The 18,904-nt window shown below is 30.5% G+C and overlaps 2 protein-coding genes and 1 long non-coding RNA gene across 3 annotated transcripts; 2 read left to right on the top strand and 1 right to left on the bottom strand.

The window, feature by feature from the left end:
• Positions 1 to 3,062: 3,062 nt before the first annotated feature.
• Positions 3,063 to 11,499, bottom strand: LOC130963420 (subtilisin-like protease SBT5.4). The gene is made up of 4 exons (XM_057889541.1): positions 11,365 to 11,499; positions 3,558 to 3,804; positions 3,388 to 3,482; positions 3,063 to 3,300 (listed from the first exon to the last, which is right to left on the bottom strand). The coding sequence occupies exons 2-4, from the start codon at positions 3,702 to 3,704 to the stop codon at positions 3,063 to 3,065; spliced, it is 480 nt and encodes a 159-aa protein (XP_057745524.1). The 5' UTR covers positions 3,705 to 3,804; positions 11,365 to 11,499.
• On the top strand, positions 5,445 to 9,522 carry LOC130961863 (cytochrome P450 83B1-like). The gene is made up of 2 exons (XM_057887900.1): positions 5,445 to 6,404; positions 8,587 to 9,522. Exons 1-2 carry the CDS (start codon positions 5,511 to 5,513, stop codon positions 9,193 to 9,195), a joined length of 1,503 nt encoding a protein of 500 aa, XP_057743883.1. The 5' UTR covers positions 5,445 to 5,510; the 3' UTR covers positions 9,196 to 9,522.
• A 1,300-nt stretch (positions 11,500 to 12,799) lies between the features above and the next one.
• On the top strand, positions 12,800 to 16,999 carry LOC130961864 (uncharacterized). The gene is made up of 4 exons (XR_009079645.1): positions 12,800 to 13,565; positions 13,637 to 13,719; positions 13,862 to 13,949; positions 16,471 to 16,999. It is a non-coding gene; the product is annotated as an uncharacterized LOC130961864 (long non-coding RNA).
• Positions 17,000 to 18,904: the final 1,905 nt, after the last annotated feature.

The raw sequence follows: 18,904 nt of genomic DNA, 5'->3' as shown, positions 1-18,904 counted from the left end.
CTAACCTAATTTAAATAAGAGAAACGAAGTGCACTCTAATATTAGTATATTCTTGAAAATAAATATTCAAATAAAAAAAATAAATATTTTTTATGTGATCAATTTTTTTTTATCTTTTATATCTCTCAATATAAGCTCAATTTTTGATAATAAAAAATATAAACACACTCAAAAACAAAAATATAAAGTTGTGTATATGATCTAAATTTTGCTCGAATTTTTTTTCCTTAAAAATAAATCTTTTATATATAGAGCTTTATCTTTCTTCTTCAATGTTAAAATAATTTTTTTTATTAAACTAGTCCATTGCCATTGAAAAAAATCTTTTTTTTTCTTTAAGAGGAATTAAACATAATAATTATTCATATAGAATTTTATCATATAAAAATAATAGATAAAGTTTTTTAAATAATTTAATTAATATATTTAATTAAATAATTATTTAATTATTTTTAATTATTATTTTTTTATTAAAATATTTGTATGTGAACAGTAATCTTAAATATAATAAGAATAAGATTCCCCGTCCACTTCATGTAAGAGTTAAGATCCATGTGGAGTGAATCAAATTATTTTTAGGGACAGGATTTCGACCGATGGAGTCCCACAGTCACGACTTTAGCTTACAAAGGGGAAAAAATATCTCATCTAATATCACTAAAAAGTCATTTTCAGTCACAAAAGAAATATCTAACAATATAATAATTATTATATATTTTATTTAACTTAAATTTTGCGATAATTATATATTTATCGTTATTATTATACGTTATAATAATAATTATGTATTTTTTATAATTATTAAAATAGTTTTATTAATAATTATATAATTACTGCTAAAATTATTTAGTAATAAAACATAAGATAATAATATTTAATTATTAATAAATATTTTAATATTTTTTATTACCACAAAATTTAAAAAAAATAAGCATTAGAAGTAATGTTTTTAGTAATGTATGAGCTCGTGGATATAGTATTGTGGAGGTAAGATTATATATAGTACAAATAAGGTTTTCTTTTTTAAATATGTACTTCTTTAGGAATAATCTACCAAATATCGTGGTTGTGTTTTTTTTTTTTCGTGTTTAAATTAAATAATTAATCAATATAATCTTTTTGGTCGCTTGTGCAATCTTTTTTTTAAGAACTTCTTTTCTTATTCTTAATAATTATTTTTTACATATAGTCATTTATACATATAAATTCATACAAGTCATATATATATATATTTTTTCCTCTTCCTTTTCCTCTTTCTTCTCTCATTGAACTTTTTTTTCTTTCTTCCTTTTTCTCCTTCTTTTCCACCATCTTCATCATCATGATCATCATCGTTATAGAATCGTCGTCTTCTTCTTATAGGTATCGTTATTATCATTATTGTTATCGTTATCATAGAAATTTTACCATATTGATGATATTGCTTGATCCAAAATTTTTGCCATAGAATTTTTTTAATTTGTGTAATTACGGTAAATTTTGGAGTAAAACTAAGACATTTAGGTGTATTGTTTAAAAATTTTTGATAGATTTATACTAATAAAATTCTGCATAATTTAAAACTCTTCCTCTTCATCCTCTTCATCTTCAGCTACTTTTTCTTTTTTTTTATCATCATCATTGTCTTTTTCTTCTTTTTTCTTATTCATCTTTTCTTTCTTGTTTTACCCTCTCAAATTTCTTCTTGTTTTACTGTCTTTACAAGAATAAAAACAAAAAAAATCAAACAAAAAAAGTAAAAACTCATAATATTGCAAAATTACTTGAAAGAAGATGAACTTACATTCATTCAACTAAAAGAAAGAAAGAAATAAGAAAAAAATGAAGAAGAAAAAAATACAGCATTAGAGAAAATATTTTTGTGTAATTATAGCAAAATTTGGAGTAAAAGTAAGACATTTAGGTATATTGTTTAAGAATTTTTGGTAGATTTATACTGATAAATTTTGCATAATTCAAAACTCTTTCTCTTCCTTCTCCTCATCTTCTGCTATTTCTTCTTCTTTTTTTATTATCATTATCACCGTCTTTTTCTTTTTTCTTATTCATCTTTCATTTCTTGTTTTACCTTCTCAAGTTTCTTTTTCTTTTACTCTTTCTTACCAAGAATAAAAACAACAAAATCAAACAAAGAAGAAGAAGAAACACATAATATTGTAAAATTACTTGAAAGAGGATGAACCTACATTCATTCAACTAAAAGAAAGAAAGAAATAAGGAAAAAAAGAAGAAAAAAATATTTTTGTGTAGTTACAGCAAATTTATGGGTAAAACTAAGATATTTAGGTGTATTATATATTTAAGAATTTTTTGGTAAATTTGTACTGATAAATTCTGCATAATTCAAAACTCTTTTCCTTTCTTCTCCTCATCTTCTGCTACTTCTTATTCATCTTTTCTTTCTTGTTTTACCTTCTAAAAAAAGTACATAGTATTACAAAATCAATAGAAAGAAGAGGAGAAAAAAGTGCAGCAACAACAGTAGCAATAAAAAAAATGACAAAAAAGATGAAACACGCAAAAAAAAAAGAGAAAAGAATGTAAAGAAAAAGGAGGAAGAACACACAGAAGAATGAGGAGAAGGAGAAGGAGGAGGAGAAACACGGAATACAAACGTTGGAGGAGGAATGTCGTGATTTCATACGCACGTTATAAAAGTGGGTTTTGTTGAATTATGATTACCTTGTATAAATTTGTATGTTAAAAAGACTTGTATGTGTATTTACTCTCTTTAAAATTAAAGCTCTGCTAGGGAACCAACTAGAGTTCAGCCAACTTCTGCCAACTTTCTAATAGATTGGATCTCGAAACCCGTCTTAACAAAAATAAGTTGATATAAATGGATATTTTTTCTGCTAAGCATTACGATGTTTCTTTTTCATATTAAATAGATATTTTTTAGTGCATTTTTCTAATTTTTTGTATTACAAATGTGAATATTTTTATTTTTTTAAGAATTATATGTTTTTTTTTAAATCCTATAGTTGGACATTTCTTTTGTTAAGCATTATGATGTTTTTTTATATTAAATGGATATTTTTTTTATATATTTTTATAATTGTTCAAAAACAGCCTGTACTCCACCACTTCTTTTTTTTTTGAACAACTCCTGAACCTGAGCCAAATTGTACTTTCCACAAAATTGCACCACTGAACTTATCGTTGCAAAGAATCACTCCAACTGCACCAGCCTCCATAGCCACAAGGCTCTTTTCCACTCTCGCGGTCTCGCCTCTACAACAAACCAGTATTTTTTCCTTCGCCTTCTCTGGATCAATTGTTCCTATCTTGCACAGAATACTGCACCACAACCACAACAAGAAACAGTTTATTATATCTTTGAAATTAGAAAAATTAAATTCAAGAAGTAGGTTATTGGATTCTTACGCGTGTCCGTCAATTGCATTAGTCAATTTTGCATCTAAACCACTAATGAGTGGGTAAATTTTTTTTTGCGACATACCACGAGCAAGGCTTTCACCCTGAGAGTATATACAAAATTAGAATTGATATCCTCGTCTGAGTAAAAAATTGAACCTTTTGAAAGTTTTTATTACCTTGAAGCGCTCTCCATTCTCGAGTTCTACAATAGCGCTTGGAGGTAGGAACGCTGATGATGTTGGAAAGTTGACCGGTGGAGAGGAAATGACTGAGCTTGGCAACGACGAAGCGGCGGTGGAGCCGGTGCCGAGACTGAGGACCATGCCGGACTTGACGTACTCGATGGCTTTGTCGGCGGTGAACTTCTTGAAGTCGTCTTGCGTAAAGACAGGAGTGGAGAGGGCTAACGGTAAGGGAGAGAACCTGTGGACAATTTGCCCAACTTGCCCTTGCCCTTGCGATCATCTTCGTCGCAGGAATGCTGATCTAGCGCAATTGCATGACATGGTGGACACTACTTAAACGACGGCGTTTTGGTTTCGCGCGTAAACCCTTTGAAAACCACGTAGTGTAAGGGGTTTTCTTGATATTTGGCAACTTATGATCGTCGTAGTGGAAAGAAAGAGAGTTTTAACTCACAAAAAATTGAAACGATGTGGTTTCCAAAGGGTTTGGGTGCAAAGCCAATGTGCCGTCGTTTAAGTAGTGTCCACCGTGTCATGCAATTACATTAAATTAGCATTCTGGTGACAAAGATGATTGCAGGGGTAAGTTGAAGCCACAATTGCAAATTTAGGGGTTCTAATTGAGGCCAACGAAATTGTAAGAGCCATTCTGAATATCAAGCTAAATTTCAAGAGACAAATTGAGATTTAACTCTAAAAAAGAAGAAGAATATTTTTATAGTTTTTAACTAATTTAATTAATTAGTTTCTAATTATTTAAATTTTAAATTTAAAAAATTTAAAATTAATATTAATAATTATAATTAATTGAGTTATTCAATTCTTAGTTGATTACACTCTTAGTCCTATACTTTTCCTTAAAATTAATCACCAACTTACCATTTAAAATTGAATACTGAGAAGGCACGCATTTCTATCTTTTTAATGATAATACCTAGCTTGTCTTTTCTTTTTTGGCGTAAATAACTAGTATTTTTTTGTGTGACTTAAATAAGTAGTTTGTTTTGATGCAGTTAAATACGCAACCAAGTTCAGATTTTTAAAACTACGTATACTAGATTCTTCTTCTTCTACTTTTTTTTTTAATTTTATTTTTTGATTTTACTAGCAAGGTTTCCTCTATATTTTGTGATTAATTTACCTTACATAAAAAGGATTTTGTTAAGAATACTTGTTAAGTTACTTATAATAAATTTTTATTAAATAAGTTAAACGTATTGAAAAACCATTAAAATTTTTAATTTTTTCTTTTCCATAAAATTCTCTTATGTTAGTAATTAAATATATTTGATATTCTTATATTTCAGTATAATAATTATGAAGTATTTTTTGTTTTTTCTCTTCATGAAATGTTAAAACAATAAAAACAAGGTTTAATTCCTCTGTTGGTCCTTATAATTTTGTGAAATTTTCAATTAGATTTCTATACTTTTTTTTTCTTTTTAATTGAGTCCTTACACTAAATTTTTTTTCCAATTAAGTCCTTCTTAGTAGTAATTGACTTAATTTTACAGGGATCTAACTAAAAAAAAAAAATTGGTATAGGAACTTAAATAAAATGAAAAAAAAAGTGTAGGGACCAATTAAAAAAAAATTTTGGTGTAAGGACTCAATTAAAAGAAAAAAGTATAGGGACCTAATTGAAAATTTTGCGAAACTACAAGGATCAACAGAGTAATTAAACCTAAAAACAATTACTATATATGTTTATAAAATTTATTTTTTTAGTCAATATTCTAAATTTAAAATATTAAATTATAATCTTAATAGTATAAAAGTAAAATTAATGTAAAAATAAAATATTAGTCTAAATAAGAAGAAAAAACTTATGAATGATATGTACGAAAGATCAGTTCTATAAATATGAGTGTTTGTGTTCTAACATTTTAACCCTAAGATAATACTCTTCCTCATCATCACTCTTTGAGGCCAGTCACATACAACATGGTGTCACCACTTGTCCTAATTCTATGCCTTATTACTCTTCCCCTATTCATCTTCTTCTTCTTCCAAAAACAAACAACACTCAAGAACAAAGCTTTTCCACCAGGTCCTAAAGGCCTTCCAATAATTGGAAATCTTCACCAATTAGATAATTTCTCCCTTTATCTTCAACTATTTGAACTATCAAAGAAATATGGCCCTATATTCTCCCTTCAATTAGGTCTAAGAAAAGCAATTGTTATTTCATCCCCCAAGTTGGCTAAAGAAGCATTGAAAAATCATGACCGTGAATTTGCCGGAAGACCAAACTTAATTGGTCAGCAAAAATTAACCTACAATGGGTTAGAGATGATTTTTTCTCCATACAATGAATTTTGGAGAGAAATTAGAAAAGTATGTGTAACCCATGTTCTTAGCTCTAGGCGTGTATCAAGCTTTTCTTCAATAAGAAAATTTGAAGTCAAGCAATGGATCAAGAAAATTTCAAGCCATGCATCATCAAAAAAGGTGACAAATTTGAATGAAATGATAATTTCTCTAACAAGCACTATTATTTGTAGGATTGCCTTTGGTAAAAGGTATGATGATGAAGGAGTTGAAAAGAGTAAGTTCCATGATTTGCTGAATGAATGTCAAGCAATGATGGCTAGCTTCTTTGTTTCGGATTATATTCCTTTCTTGGGTTGGATTGATCGACTCAATGGAATGCATGCACGTCTTGAAAGAATTTTCAAGGAGTTGGATAAGTTCTATCAAGAAGTGATTGATGAACACATGGATCATAACAGAGACACTTCAAATGGAGAGGATATTATTGATGTCTTGCTTCAATTGAAGAAAAACCGTTCATTTTCCTCTGACCTCACTATTGATCACATCAAAGCACTGTTTGTGGTTTGTACTCTTTTCTTTTGAATTATTATCCTGTTCGTACTTTTATTTTGTATTTATATATTCACGAGTTTCATTATCGATTTAGATTGTTTGACAAAAACATAATAAACTTTTGAAAGTAATAAATATATAAAAAACCTATCCAAAAAAATAAATATATAAAGAAATAATAAAATAATCAGGAGGGGGTGGAACTTAGTTCAAACAATAGGGACCATGTCGTGCGGAATGCGGATCCAAAACTCTTATAAAAGAATTAGTAGTATTAATATAAAAAATTAAACGTAGCTCAACTGGTTTAAGTTTTACATTTTTATTTTACGCTTGTGGGATCAACTATTATTTTCTGCATTTCTTTAATTATTTTTAATTTTATACATTAACTTTTTAGATTTAAACTTTAATAAACTTTCATAAATTAAAAGTCTTATTGGCTTATTCATACAAATTAAAATTTTATTTTTATTATTATTTATTATTTTCATTATCGACAAAACTTTACAATTTTAATGTTAAAATTAGTTGTAGTAAAATTAATTTCTTTTGTCTATATAATTATTTATTTTACAATAACATCTTAGACTTAGATTTTAATAGACTTTTACAAATTAAAAGTCTTATTGGCTCATTTATACAAATTAAAATCTTATTCTCATTATTATTTATTATTCTCATTATCAACTAGATTTTATAATTTTAATTGAAATTAGTTGTAGTAAAATTAATTATTTTTATCTATACAATTATTTATTTTACAATTTTAATTTTGAAAATTCTAAAATATTTTATAATATCTATCTATATAGTTATTTATTTATTGTCATTTTAGTAATAAACTAAAAAATAATTATATTTATAAATTTTATTTCAATATAAATATTATTATATAATTTTTATGTTAAAGTTTTTTGCCTCCCAAAAAATCTCTTCAAGCTCCGGCACTGAGAACAATAATATTACCAAGAATATTTTTTAAAAAAATTTAAAAGTAGCAATGGTTGGAAACTGTCACAAATTGTTGCTAGTAGAACTTTAATGGACTTGTAGTGATTATAAAACCATGCAGAATAAGTCCCTGTAGGCAGTTACAAATAGCCACAAGAAGAGTGAAAATTTCCATCTTTTCAAATAATGGCGGTCAGAAACCGTGCAAAAATACAAATTAATACAAAGCGGCAGTTAAACACCGCCACAAAAACAAACCATGGCATTATTTGATTTATCAGTGACTGATGAAAACTGTTGGAAAATTATATTCAGACACGTTAAAAGACAACATTTTATCATGCATCATGAAACCATTTAGCAACGGTTTAAAACTGTTGCAGAACTCTTGAAAAACTACCACTATTATTCAGTTTATTTGTAGTAGCATGTTGATGTAATAAATACTATGTAAAATCATTTATATTGTTAATATATCAAAATTAAGCTAATTTAATATTGTGATAAAAATAGTTGTTGCAATTTAGAACATGTTATATATATGTGTGTGTCATTGTGTCATTGGTCAATGTGAAAGTCTATATATAACTATTATTTTATTTCATATGTTACTATGTTAGTGTTTAGAGAGGGAGTGGATTCTTTCGGTTAAAAATTTCACACAATTATGTCTAGTGTGGAGTTTTAACATAATTAATTGTCAAAATAGACTCTAATTTAAAAGATTTTTAATTTGATGCTTAACACTTAACATAGTTTCACACTTTAGATTTTTCTTTAAAAAAATAAGAAGCAGTCATTTAAGAAAATTCCAATATTAATAAAGATGATGTGCTTGATATTTTTTTCACCTTGCATTACGATAAAATTGGCAATTTTGCGACATTTTAGGTTTAATGACACTTTTTAACCACAGTAAACCAATTCAACAGCTCTATTCAAAATTTTAAGGAAATACAAAAAAAAAAAAACTCCATATATAAGAAAGTGAAAATTGCTCTTTCATTTCTTTCTTGCATTCTCCTTACTTGCTTGCTTTATTTTTTTTTAAGAAAATTCTTCTCTTCTAATAGTGCCAACTTTTTTATCCAAAGAGTAATAAATTAATTTTTTTATCAATTAATCAAGAAGAAAATAGCTAGGTTGACAAGATTAGTAAGATTTTTTGTATATATAAGGTGTCTCTTTAATGTTTCAAAAATTCTTTTAGCTAATTTTATTTAGTTTTTTTTTATAGGACACACTTGTAGCAGCAACAGATACAACTGCAGCCACAATAGTTTGGGCTATGACAGCACTAATAAAAAATCCAAGAGTAATGAAGATAGTTCAAGAAGAAGTTAGAAATTTTGGAGGTCAAAAAGATTTCTTAGAAGAAGAAGATATTCAAAAGTGTAGCTATTTTAAGGCAGTAATGAAAGAAACTTTAAGATTGCACTTACCAACACCACTACTTGTACCAAAAGAAACAAACAAAACTTGCATTATAAATGGCTATGAAATTCCAAGCAAGACTATAGTGTATGTGAACGCTTGGGCTATTCATAGAGATCCTGAAGCTTGGAAAGACCCATATGAGTTTTATCCTGAGAGATTCTTAGGCAGTGATATAGATTTTTTTGGACAACATTTTGAGTTGATTCCATTTGGTGCTGGTCGAAGAATTTGCCCGGGTATGCATATGGGACTTGCTTCACTTGATCTTATTCTTGCTAATCTTCTTTACTCTTTTGATTGGGAACTTCCAGAAGGTATGAAAAAAGAAGATATTGATACTCAAATGTTGCCGGGAATAACACAACATAAGAAGAATCCTCTTTATCTTATTGCAAAAAATAAGGGTTAGTATACACTACAATAAATTCGGCATATAGCGGCGGATATTCTGTAGGGGTTAAAAAAAACCGTTGCAAAAAAAGAAGATCGTATCGTATGATGAGTATTTTTAGGCAATATTTATTTACATATATGTGTATGTATAGTCCATCGTGTAATTTAGTTAAAGTTTGTTGTATCTTTTATTTAATTTTCTTATGAAAGTGGAAGACTATGGTTAAATAATATGTATGTCATATATATTTGCTTGTAATAATAATAGGATCAATGTAAGATGTATGTGAATAAGTTCCTAAATGAAAAATGGTTATGCATTATATATGGGGATTTGGAAAAAGTCTTGGCTTTTCTATCAAAGATAATGAGAAAAACCACTTGTATTTTTAAGGAGGAAGAGGATTTATTTATATTATTTATTAATTAGTCTGAAATCGAAATTTTAAAAGATTTAATTATCACTTTACTTATTTTTTAACAATATAATCATAAAACACACGGATAATTTTGATCAGTCTGGTTAACTTTTAGATATCTTATCCACCTGTCCACAATGGTGAGTCTCAGCAAACTCTCAACATGCTATCAACTTCATGGATAAAAACACCATTCTTATAGATACATGCCAAACACGTGCAAAGACTACACAACTCTGGAACATAATCTAGCTTCTTTTAATTTATTTTCTTTTTCTCTCTTTGGGTAAAAATTTATATCTTTCATGTTTGGGGTGGTACTCCTTCACACACATAATTCCATCTTTCATTACCACAAAATTTAGCATCATTACATTGACATCAATAATTAATTGTAAAAATTTAATTATTTCAGAAGAATATGCTCTTTTTTTTATGATCACTAAATTACTACCAAAAAAGATGTTCAAATATACTTTTGATAGTTATTAATTATTAATAAAAATGTTTAACAATCTTGACAGTCAATCGTTATACTTAATATAATCATTTTTGGCAACCATCTAATTGTTAACAAATTATTGATAACATTTTTATTAACATTTAATTATTTTTTACCATAAAAAAATAATATTTGTGCATCAACATCACATCTAGGGACCAAAATTGCATGTGTGCACGTAAATAAATTATATGTGGTCCCATCCATTTATAAATATAAAATGTATATGGAAGTAATCCAGCACAGTGGTCTCAATCTAGTGCTTTCAGAGAATCTATTTTATTAGATACAAATGAAACTTTGGAAAACATTTTTATAATTATGCTAATAAGTGTTTTAAGAGTACTAATTAGAGTATTTAAAACATAAAATTTACCAAGATACTAATTAATTATAATTTTTTTATGTAATATATATATATGAATATGTTTAGTTTCCCCGTCCACTTCACGTCTTCATCCTGGTCGAGTGAATCCAATTATTTTTAGACACAGGATGGACCGATAGAGTCCCACAGCCACAAGTTTAGATTGTGATTGATTTGTACTATTATATACAAAGGGGAAAAAATTAAAAGTAAAAGTTAATATGAACTATAGTGTATATAAAATTGTAGATTATGATCATAGTACAAATAAGGTTTTCTTTTTCTTTAGAAATAATCTACCATTTTTTGTGTTTAATCAATATATATTTTTTAATCTTTTTAATTATTAGCTAACGTATAGTATTATATGATCGTTTATCACATCCTGTATATCCAAGTATGTAACAACAACCATAGATTTTTGTGCAATTCCACTTTCTTAGTTTATCGGCTATCTCCTAAATACATATTATGATATTAATTATCCAAAATTTATTTAATAAGTAGACAATTACTATTTAAAATTGAATGCCGAATGAAAGAGAAAAAGATGAACGAAAATGAAAAAGAAGAAATTAGTTAGTTATTAGTTATGCGATGCCTAACTGTTAAGTTGTTATTAGAGAAATAGTTAAGGCTTTGTTGAGTTGTCATAGTTAGTTACAGTCACTCTAGATTCTTTTTTTATGTCTATAAATAGTGTAAGAGAAGTTTTGTATCAATTAAAACTTTCATAATGCAATTACAAATTACTTTTCTTCTCTTTAGATTTTTTAATCTGCTCTTTCTTAAATTTTTAAATTTTCATTCACTAGTCTCTGATATCCTTTATGGTATTAGAACTAGATTTTCATAAATGATAAAATTAATGTCATAATTATTTCAGAAAATACTCACAGCTTAATATAAACGCGGCATGTGCACTGGAAGTTACTGCAACTCCAATTTATATGAAGTTTCACAGTGATAATTTTGTTTGTAATAGAAAGATGAAGTAAAAGCAACAATTGAAGGCAATAATTTGTTGAATTACATCCCTGAAATCAAAATTCTATAATAAGTTCTTGAAAATGAAGGCATCAATCCAGAGTTAGTTTCAATGATGGAAGAAACAAGATGTATTGCTCAAATCTTAGCTTTTAGTTTCAATGACAAAATCGTACACAACTTGAATAATTAGCTGTATTTTCACCTATCAAATATGCAACAAGTAAAGAGATTCATTTTTCTTTACAAATCAAAGCTAGAATTATGCAATTGAAGAGCTAATTAAGTAATACAATAGGTTCATCTGTGAATGAGTCTGTTATATTAATAAAAAATACAATTGATGCATCAGTGTAGGAGAGATAGTAAGTGAGAGTAACCATGTAAATTCTCTTCTTTATGGTTTGACTAAAGAATATGCACCATTACTTCACTTCTAACAAGATCTTAAGGTATTACAGATGAAAAATTAGAGACAATGCTATTTGCTTGTGAAAATATGTTAGAGAGGTTTAGAAAGACAGAAATAAATTAGTTAATACCTGCAAATGTAACTCAATCTAGCTATGTATTATTCCATAGAGTTCAAGAAAGTTTTCAAAAAAAACTTCCAGTATCAAGCAAATCTAGCACAAAGAAAATTTTTTGAGGAGGCTTCAGAAAAAGAAAAAATTCACCAAAGGAGAAAGGTACACACCTGGTTACATAAATCAACCGTAATTTAGTGAAAGATGGCAACAATATGATGAAAAATCAAGAAGTCAGAGTCATGGAAGAACATAGAACTTTAAAAGATCAAATTGTGAAAGACCTCAATGCCAGCTATTGGTGCGTGAGTATCTTAAGTATTTTTTATTGGTATTTTTTATAGAAAATTCATGATTTTTGCTTGGTAATTATATAATTTTCAAAACTACTTGTAAGATTTAGAATCTTTGAAAATTCTTATTATGATCAAGTCTCAAATCATATAGTTATTTATAGTCTTAATTTCAGAAATTATTTTATTAAAGATAATTAAGGTAAGTTTTGACTTATTGAATTTGAGATGAGTTATGATTATTATCTAATTTTATAATTATTGGATTATTTTCTATATTTGAATTATAAAGTTGATAGTTATGAAATAATAAGGATTTTATATGATATGGACTAAATAATCAATATTTTAATATATATTGATATTGCTATTTTGGAAAATAGAGAAATTAATTATATTATTTCTAGATTTTGGATTTGGACATGTTATTGAAAATAATTGATAAAATTGATGAGTAAATAGTATTTTCAATATATAATTAGTGTTGGATTTAATTGAGTTTCAATCATTATATTATTCCCAATTTTATGTGAAATTACCAATTTACCCGAAACCCTATTTTTTTCAAAATAATGAAACACTTACCCATTAACCCGTTACTCGACCCGGTTCTCCTTCTATCCCCCTCAGCCCCCCAAACCCAGCCACAACACACCGCAGCAATAGCTGCAAAAAGAAAGGAACGAAGAAAGAAAAGGGCTAGGAGGAAACGGGAAACGCAGAGGGAAGCAGGCAAGGAGGAAGGTCGCGTCGGCATGCTGGGCAGCACCGCCACCACCGTGCCTTGTTGTCGCGACCTAACCACGTCGCCATCGACCCGTGACGCTGCCTCCAGAACCGCGCAAAGGACAGAGGGAGGAGAGAGAGAGTTCGCGTTGGAGGAGAGAGGGAGCTCGTGCCTCACCGCCGTCACCCATGGAGCCACGAGCGACGTCGGTCGCCGCGGCGTCGCGTCGGAGAGGAAGCCTGAGACTGAGCGCCGCTGGGAGAGAGGAAGACGCGGGCTGGAGGAGCTGCATCCAGTCGCCGCTGTCGCGCCACTGACCGCCGCTGTTCTGCCGTCGCCGTCAAAGAGGTTCTGCCAGGAGAGAGGAGACCGGCGTGCGTGAAAAAGAAGGGGAGAGGTCCGAGGCTGAGATGGTTCCCGTCACTGTCGTCTGCCTCTGTCACTACCGACCTGCTACTCCGCGGTGCTTAATTGGAGCTTTTGCTACTGTCGCCGGAGTTCTGAGGCCGTCGGAACCACCGCCGGAGCTTCTGGCTATCTCTGTCATCGCCGAAAAAGTTGTCGGTAAGGGTTTCATTTGAGGTTTCTGCCTTTTTGGATTTCGAGGAGGTTTTAATGCTGTGCAATTTTTATAGTTGACCCATCAGAGCTTCTGGCCGCCACCAGAGCTGTTGCCGAGGCCGGTTCAGAATCGTAGCTGCTTCGTGTTGTTATTTCGGTAAGAAATTATGTTTCAAAAGCCCTACGTTAGTGTCTCGTACGTGTATTAAAGCCTTTACGATATTAATGTTCTTAGAGTTTAGTAACTGAGGTTGCTTCTTGTAATTTAGAGCTATTTATGCTGCTGCAAAAATGTGTAGGGCTGTGCTTTGAAGCTGCCTTTGATTTCGGGTTGAGGCGGAAAGGATTCTGTGAGACGTTTGGGTCGTTATGGAATTGCGTTTTGAGGTAGGGGCGCTTTCCGAAAATTATATTTTATATATTGGAATTATTACATATGGATACTTATGTGAGACAATGTATTTGGTGATTGTATAAGCCTTATGTGATGTTGATTGTCCTGGATGAATGTAATTATATGTTTGAATGGATTATTATTTGGGTTTGATGAATGGATTGTTGTGCGATTTTGTGAAACAAAAAGCTTTTGAAGTTAATTCTTTTAAAGCCTTGAAATCGAGTTTAATCCGTTGGAAATTGATTTGAGTTGAGTTTATTTTCTTGATAATGTGAAAAATAGAATATACTCTTGAATTCAGCCTGGTTTGCTTTAAATGATCTGGTTTGATAAATGACTGTTGCTGAACCGTTTGTTTAAAGCTTTAGAAATGAGTTTATTCGGCTGATAACGATTTGATTTTTGAAACGGTTTCCTTGAAATATGGAATTGAGATGACTGTTGGATTTGGTTTGCCTTGAACTGATTTTGGATTTTGGGCTGTTAGAAAGGTTGTGGAATGGTTCAATTGGGACCCGAACCGGGTGGCAAAGTCCAAGTTTTAGGGGAGATGCTATCGAAATTTCTATAAAATCTGAGTCTTTATTGAAATGTCTGGAAAAATGATGAGTTAAAGGCTTCTACTATTTTAGTTGAATTATCAAGAAAAGGATGATTCATGCTTTTGAAATGAATTATTAAAGAGAAAATTGCAATTTAGTCTTGCTTCTTAAGAAAGACATTGTATCTCTTTCAGGAGAAAGTTATTTAGATGAAACTTATGTTTTAAAGCTGTTTTAAATGTGACAAGGGCAATGCCTTTGAATTTGACTTGATGGTTTCAATTAGAGGAGTTTCAATGACTTTGAAAGAACCTGAATATCTATTGACAAGTTTCATTTTGAAATGTTTTGAGAAAAGTTTTAAGTACTCTTTGAACTCTGAATTCTTGCAAGACTAAAACAATTTTGAACAGTTGAAACGTTCTAGAACTTATCATGGGGGTTGAAGTTGGTTTTGCCTAAGTAAAGAAAATGGTTTGAAAGAAGTAAATGATTACGTGACTCGGTTTGGCTTAGATCCTATTTTATTACTCAAATAGGAAATCCAAGGTTTTAATGATTTCAAATGAATTTGGCGAAATGAGTTATGTTACTCTCCCCTAAAGACTTGGGACTCCGCCGAGAAACTTTGTTATAAAATTCCATTGTTGGATGGATGATTTTGAATATTTCAAAATAAATCTTTAACCTTCCATGGTTATGGAAGTTTTGGAAAGAGGATGCCGAGAGTGGCATTGTTTTAAAAGGGGAATTTACCTTGAGTAAAAGTGGCTTATAAGCCTGAGATGATTTGAGAAATGAGATCTTTAAAGCTAAGGCTGAAAAGAGTTGAAACTTGATTTCAAAGTGAAATGAATTGAGAAAAGTAATTTATGGCTTAAATGCCGATTTTATGAATTTGATGATGTTGAATGGTGGAAGTGCTGTTTTGTTGTGAGCTGGAATGACTGTGTATGATATGAATATTGGCTGGTTCTGGATTGAACCGTGAGCCAGAATGACTGTGTATGATACGAATATTGGCTAGTTCTGGACTGAACCGTGAGCCAGATGGCTGAGATGGATGTTGATCCATGGATGAGAATGAATGCATGTATATGCTGAATTATTAATAATTGTTATTTGCACTTCCATTATTAGAGGCACGAGTTCCCTGGGAGGAAGCAGTGGATAGCCACCACGTGCTCCAGGTGGAGACTCGAGACTCTGCTGACCCTATGTCGTAAGTGTGGCCGGGCACTGTGAAAGTCCCGGATGAGCTCGCCCCCGTAAATATTCACCAGTGACGGTGATGGATATGGATCATGATTATGATCAAGTTTATGATGAGTATAACTCGAGTTGGGGATGCACGACAGAGGGACAGTCCAATGGTTAGCTACCAGGACTTGTCGGGTTGGCTCTATAACCGACAGATGATATCATCAGCCACTAGGGATAGGCATGCATCATATGCATCTATGTGACATTGTTTTCGTTTGCATATTGTACTTGGTTTGCCTATGTGATTGCTTGAGATTAACTGCTACTTGTTCTGCTTGCTGTAACTGTTTGTTTGTGCTTGAACTTCCTATTTGTGTTTGCAACTGGGACTCTGTTGGACTGTGGTGATTGGTTGTTGGTTGGATTGTTTGGGCCTAGGGCCGTGGTTGAATTGAGATGGACCGATGGTTGGTTTCGATTTTGTGGTTATGGTTTGGAAATGTATGAAAGGCTAATTTGGTTTAGCATAGATAAACCTTTTGAAAGGCTTTTGAATATTGTTTTAAATGAACAGTTTCCTCTTTCAGAAAAGATTTCAGATTTCTCTTTTATTGTAAACCGTTGATTTTGAAAAGAGGCATAAGTCGGTTATTAATCACTGGTACGATTTATCTTCACGTATCCTATTACAGTAATTCCCAAAAACCCTTTACTGAGAACCATTTCAATGATGATATTCTCACCCCCTACATCTTTTTCCTTTCAGGATATGGGCGCAGAAGTTACGAAGAGTTTATTTAGTTGTTGTTGGGAAGTTTTATATTGTTTTAATTATGGTTTATTGTACACTCGCCTTTATCTTGATATATTCTGTAAGAGGGAAATGGATTGTATTGGTTAATGTTTGTAATATTATATATATATGGACGTACTCTTATGAGTTTTTGTAAGTTGTATGGTATCTATGGATGTATGTTATCGGATGAAAGTATTTTTGGGAGCGGTCTTGCGGTTTAAAGTTTTAAACAGGCTCATATTTTAGTATTAAATAGTATAAGTGTCGTTGTAATGTTTGAGCTATTAGAGTGGCGCAGCCGAAAATGTGAGCTATGGTAGTTAGGATGTTACACTACTCTCATCATGCTGCTCGACGCTGGCCTCCTTGCCTTGTCCCCTCGCCACAACCTTCCTCGTCTCCTCGCCACTATTCCTCGTAGCCATTTTACTTGTGGTCGTTGTTTTGCATCACATTTGTAGTTCTACTGCTTAGCTACATCACTTCTAGTTTCTTTGAGTTTTGCCTAATCTCTAATGTTGATAATTTTTTTTGAATGAATTTTGTGTTCTGAAAATTTATTCAATTCTATGATGTGATGTCTAGATATTTAGGGGTGGACAAAAAAAAAATCCAAATTTTAGATTTTTAACCAAATCCAAATCAAACCATTAAAAAAAACTAATTTTAAACCAAAAAAAAATCCAAACTAAATTAAATTTATTTTATAGTTTAGTTTTTAATCCAATCCATTTAAACAGTTTTAAATCCTGATCCACATCGAGGATCCAAATTAAGATCCAAATCTCAAAAAAACCTTAATTCTGATTCGGTGAACCAGTTCACACTTAACTTGCACAAATCCTGAAATCCAGTCCTTTTATCCTTCGCCTCTTCTCCTTCGACCGGGTAGTCTTCGCCGCAGCCGGCACTGGAGCAGGCAACTGGCACCGATACCTTGTTGTCTCCTTTGACGTTGAACGGACCTTACTTTCGTTTCTCTTCTTCTGCCTTTGGTCTTCTCCGCCGTCATCTTCACCGTCTCTGACTCACCGTAACAGGTGTGGGCTTCCGGTTCTTTTACTTTCCATTCGCCTGTGCTCGTACTTCTTGCCTCTGGGTCACATCCTCATAGGGTTAGTACCACCCATTTCTCTTTTTTCTTACTTTGCATCGCTCTACCCATGTTTAGTTGCTGTGCCATCATTTCAAAAGAATAATATAAACTTACCTAGAAACCCTTATTTTAGTTTATCACTGTAGTGTGGCCTAAGAGGTATGATTTTTCCTCTTTTTCTTTTTGCCAATAAAACTGTGATAAACTTAAGTTTGGTGCATTTTGTTTATGTAAATTTTCAATTGCACAGTTCTGTATGTAATGTATCAATAAACATAGCCAAAATTTTTTTTCTATTGTGTTAAGAACATCTGTTGATAGGTCATGAACAATACACTTAGAAGTGTTTCTACTTTTTTTTTTCTAACTAAACATGAATTAAGTTTTAAAATTAAACGGATTTTTGTGTGTGTATGGAATTTGACATTCAAATTACCTAAATGCAGAAAAGTTATATATTTTTTCTGTAACTGTGGTGGATTTGGTTTAATGATAACTAAGTTAATTTTAAAGTTGTACCATTTTAAAATTTGAAATATTTTGTCTAGTTAGAATGAGATCCAAATTGTTATGTTTAACTTTTATGAGATGTATAATTATATAAGGTGAAAAAAATGCAAATGGAAAAAATTTTGATTGATATACAATCTTGAACTCTTAAAGTTACCAAAATCTATATCTTGGGTTATGTCAAAACCCAAACCCATTGAGTTTATTGCCTTCTGAGCAGCTTCAAAATGTGTATCTATTCTTCTTTGCATTACTCTCAAATTTGAGTAAACAAAACTACTATACGTTGAGTTAAGATGTAATTAAACCAAGTCAATGCAAATCTAAAAGACTAGTAGGTTTCAAAGTTTGTGTAATAATTTTATAATGGAAGTAGCAAGGGAAGAATAGAGGGTCATATAGTTCATTTTATATCAATAATTTATTTTCTTCATGCTAATTAGCAAAATCAAGGTTATCATAGTGAAGTTAATTTTAAGGATTTTGCTACTGACATTCTAGGTTTTAAAACTGAATTTTTGATTGAAAAAAAAAATAGATTTTAGATTTAGATATTAAAAAATTAGATTTAAAATCGGTTTGTAAGTAAAATTAAATTTAAATTCTAAAACCAGTTTAAAATTGATTTTTGTTTTTTCAAATTGGTTTAAAATCGATTTTTCTCTTCAATTCAGTTTCGGTTTGATTTCATGAACCACAAAACTAGTTCTAAAATGGATCCAGTTTGGATTTTTAAAAATCCAAATCATGCCCACCTTTATAGATATATATTATTAGAAAATCTTGTTTTGTCTGTGA

Source organism: Arachis stenosperma, chromosome 2, assembly GCF_014773155.1.
Source record: "Arachis stenosperma cultivar V10309 chromosome 2, arast.V10309.gnm1.PFL2, whole genome shotgun sequence".
In the NCBI taxonomy this organism is placed as follows: domain Eukaryota; kingdom Viridiplantae; phylum Streptophyta; class Magnoliopsida; order Fabales; family Fabaceae; genus Arachis; species Arachis stenosperma.
Note: the sequence above shows the minus strand (reverse complement) of the source record. Positions and strands in the feature narration are given on the sequence as shown.

Bases quoted from the DNA above. Each gene is read 5' to 3' on its own strand.
- LOC130963420 (XM_057889541.1), bottom strand. From the start codon at position 3,704: ATGGTCCTCAGTCTCGGCACCGGCTCCACCGCCGCTTCGTCGTTGCCA. The intron at 3,483-3,557 runs GTAATAAAAACT...ATATACTCTCAG, and splicing joins AGAATGGAGAGCGCTTCAAG to GGTGAAAGCCTTGCTCGTGG. The intron at 3,301-3,387 runs GTAAGAATCCAA...GTTGTGGTGCAG, and splicing joins AATGCAATTGACGGACACGC to TATTCTGTGCAAGATAGGAA.
- LOC130961863 (XM_057887900.1), top strand. From the start codon at position 5,511: ATGGTGTCACCACTTGTCCTAATTCTATGCCTTATTACTCTTCCCCTA. The intron at 6,405-8,586 runs GTTTGTACTCTT...TTTTTTTTATAG, and splicing joins ACATCAAAGCACTGTTTGTG to GACACACTTGTAGCAGCAAC.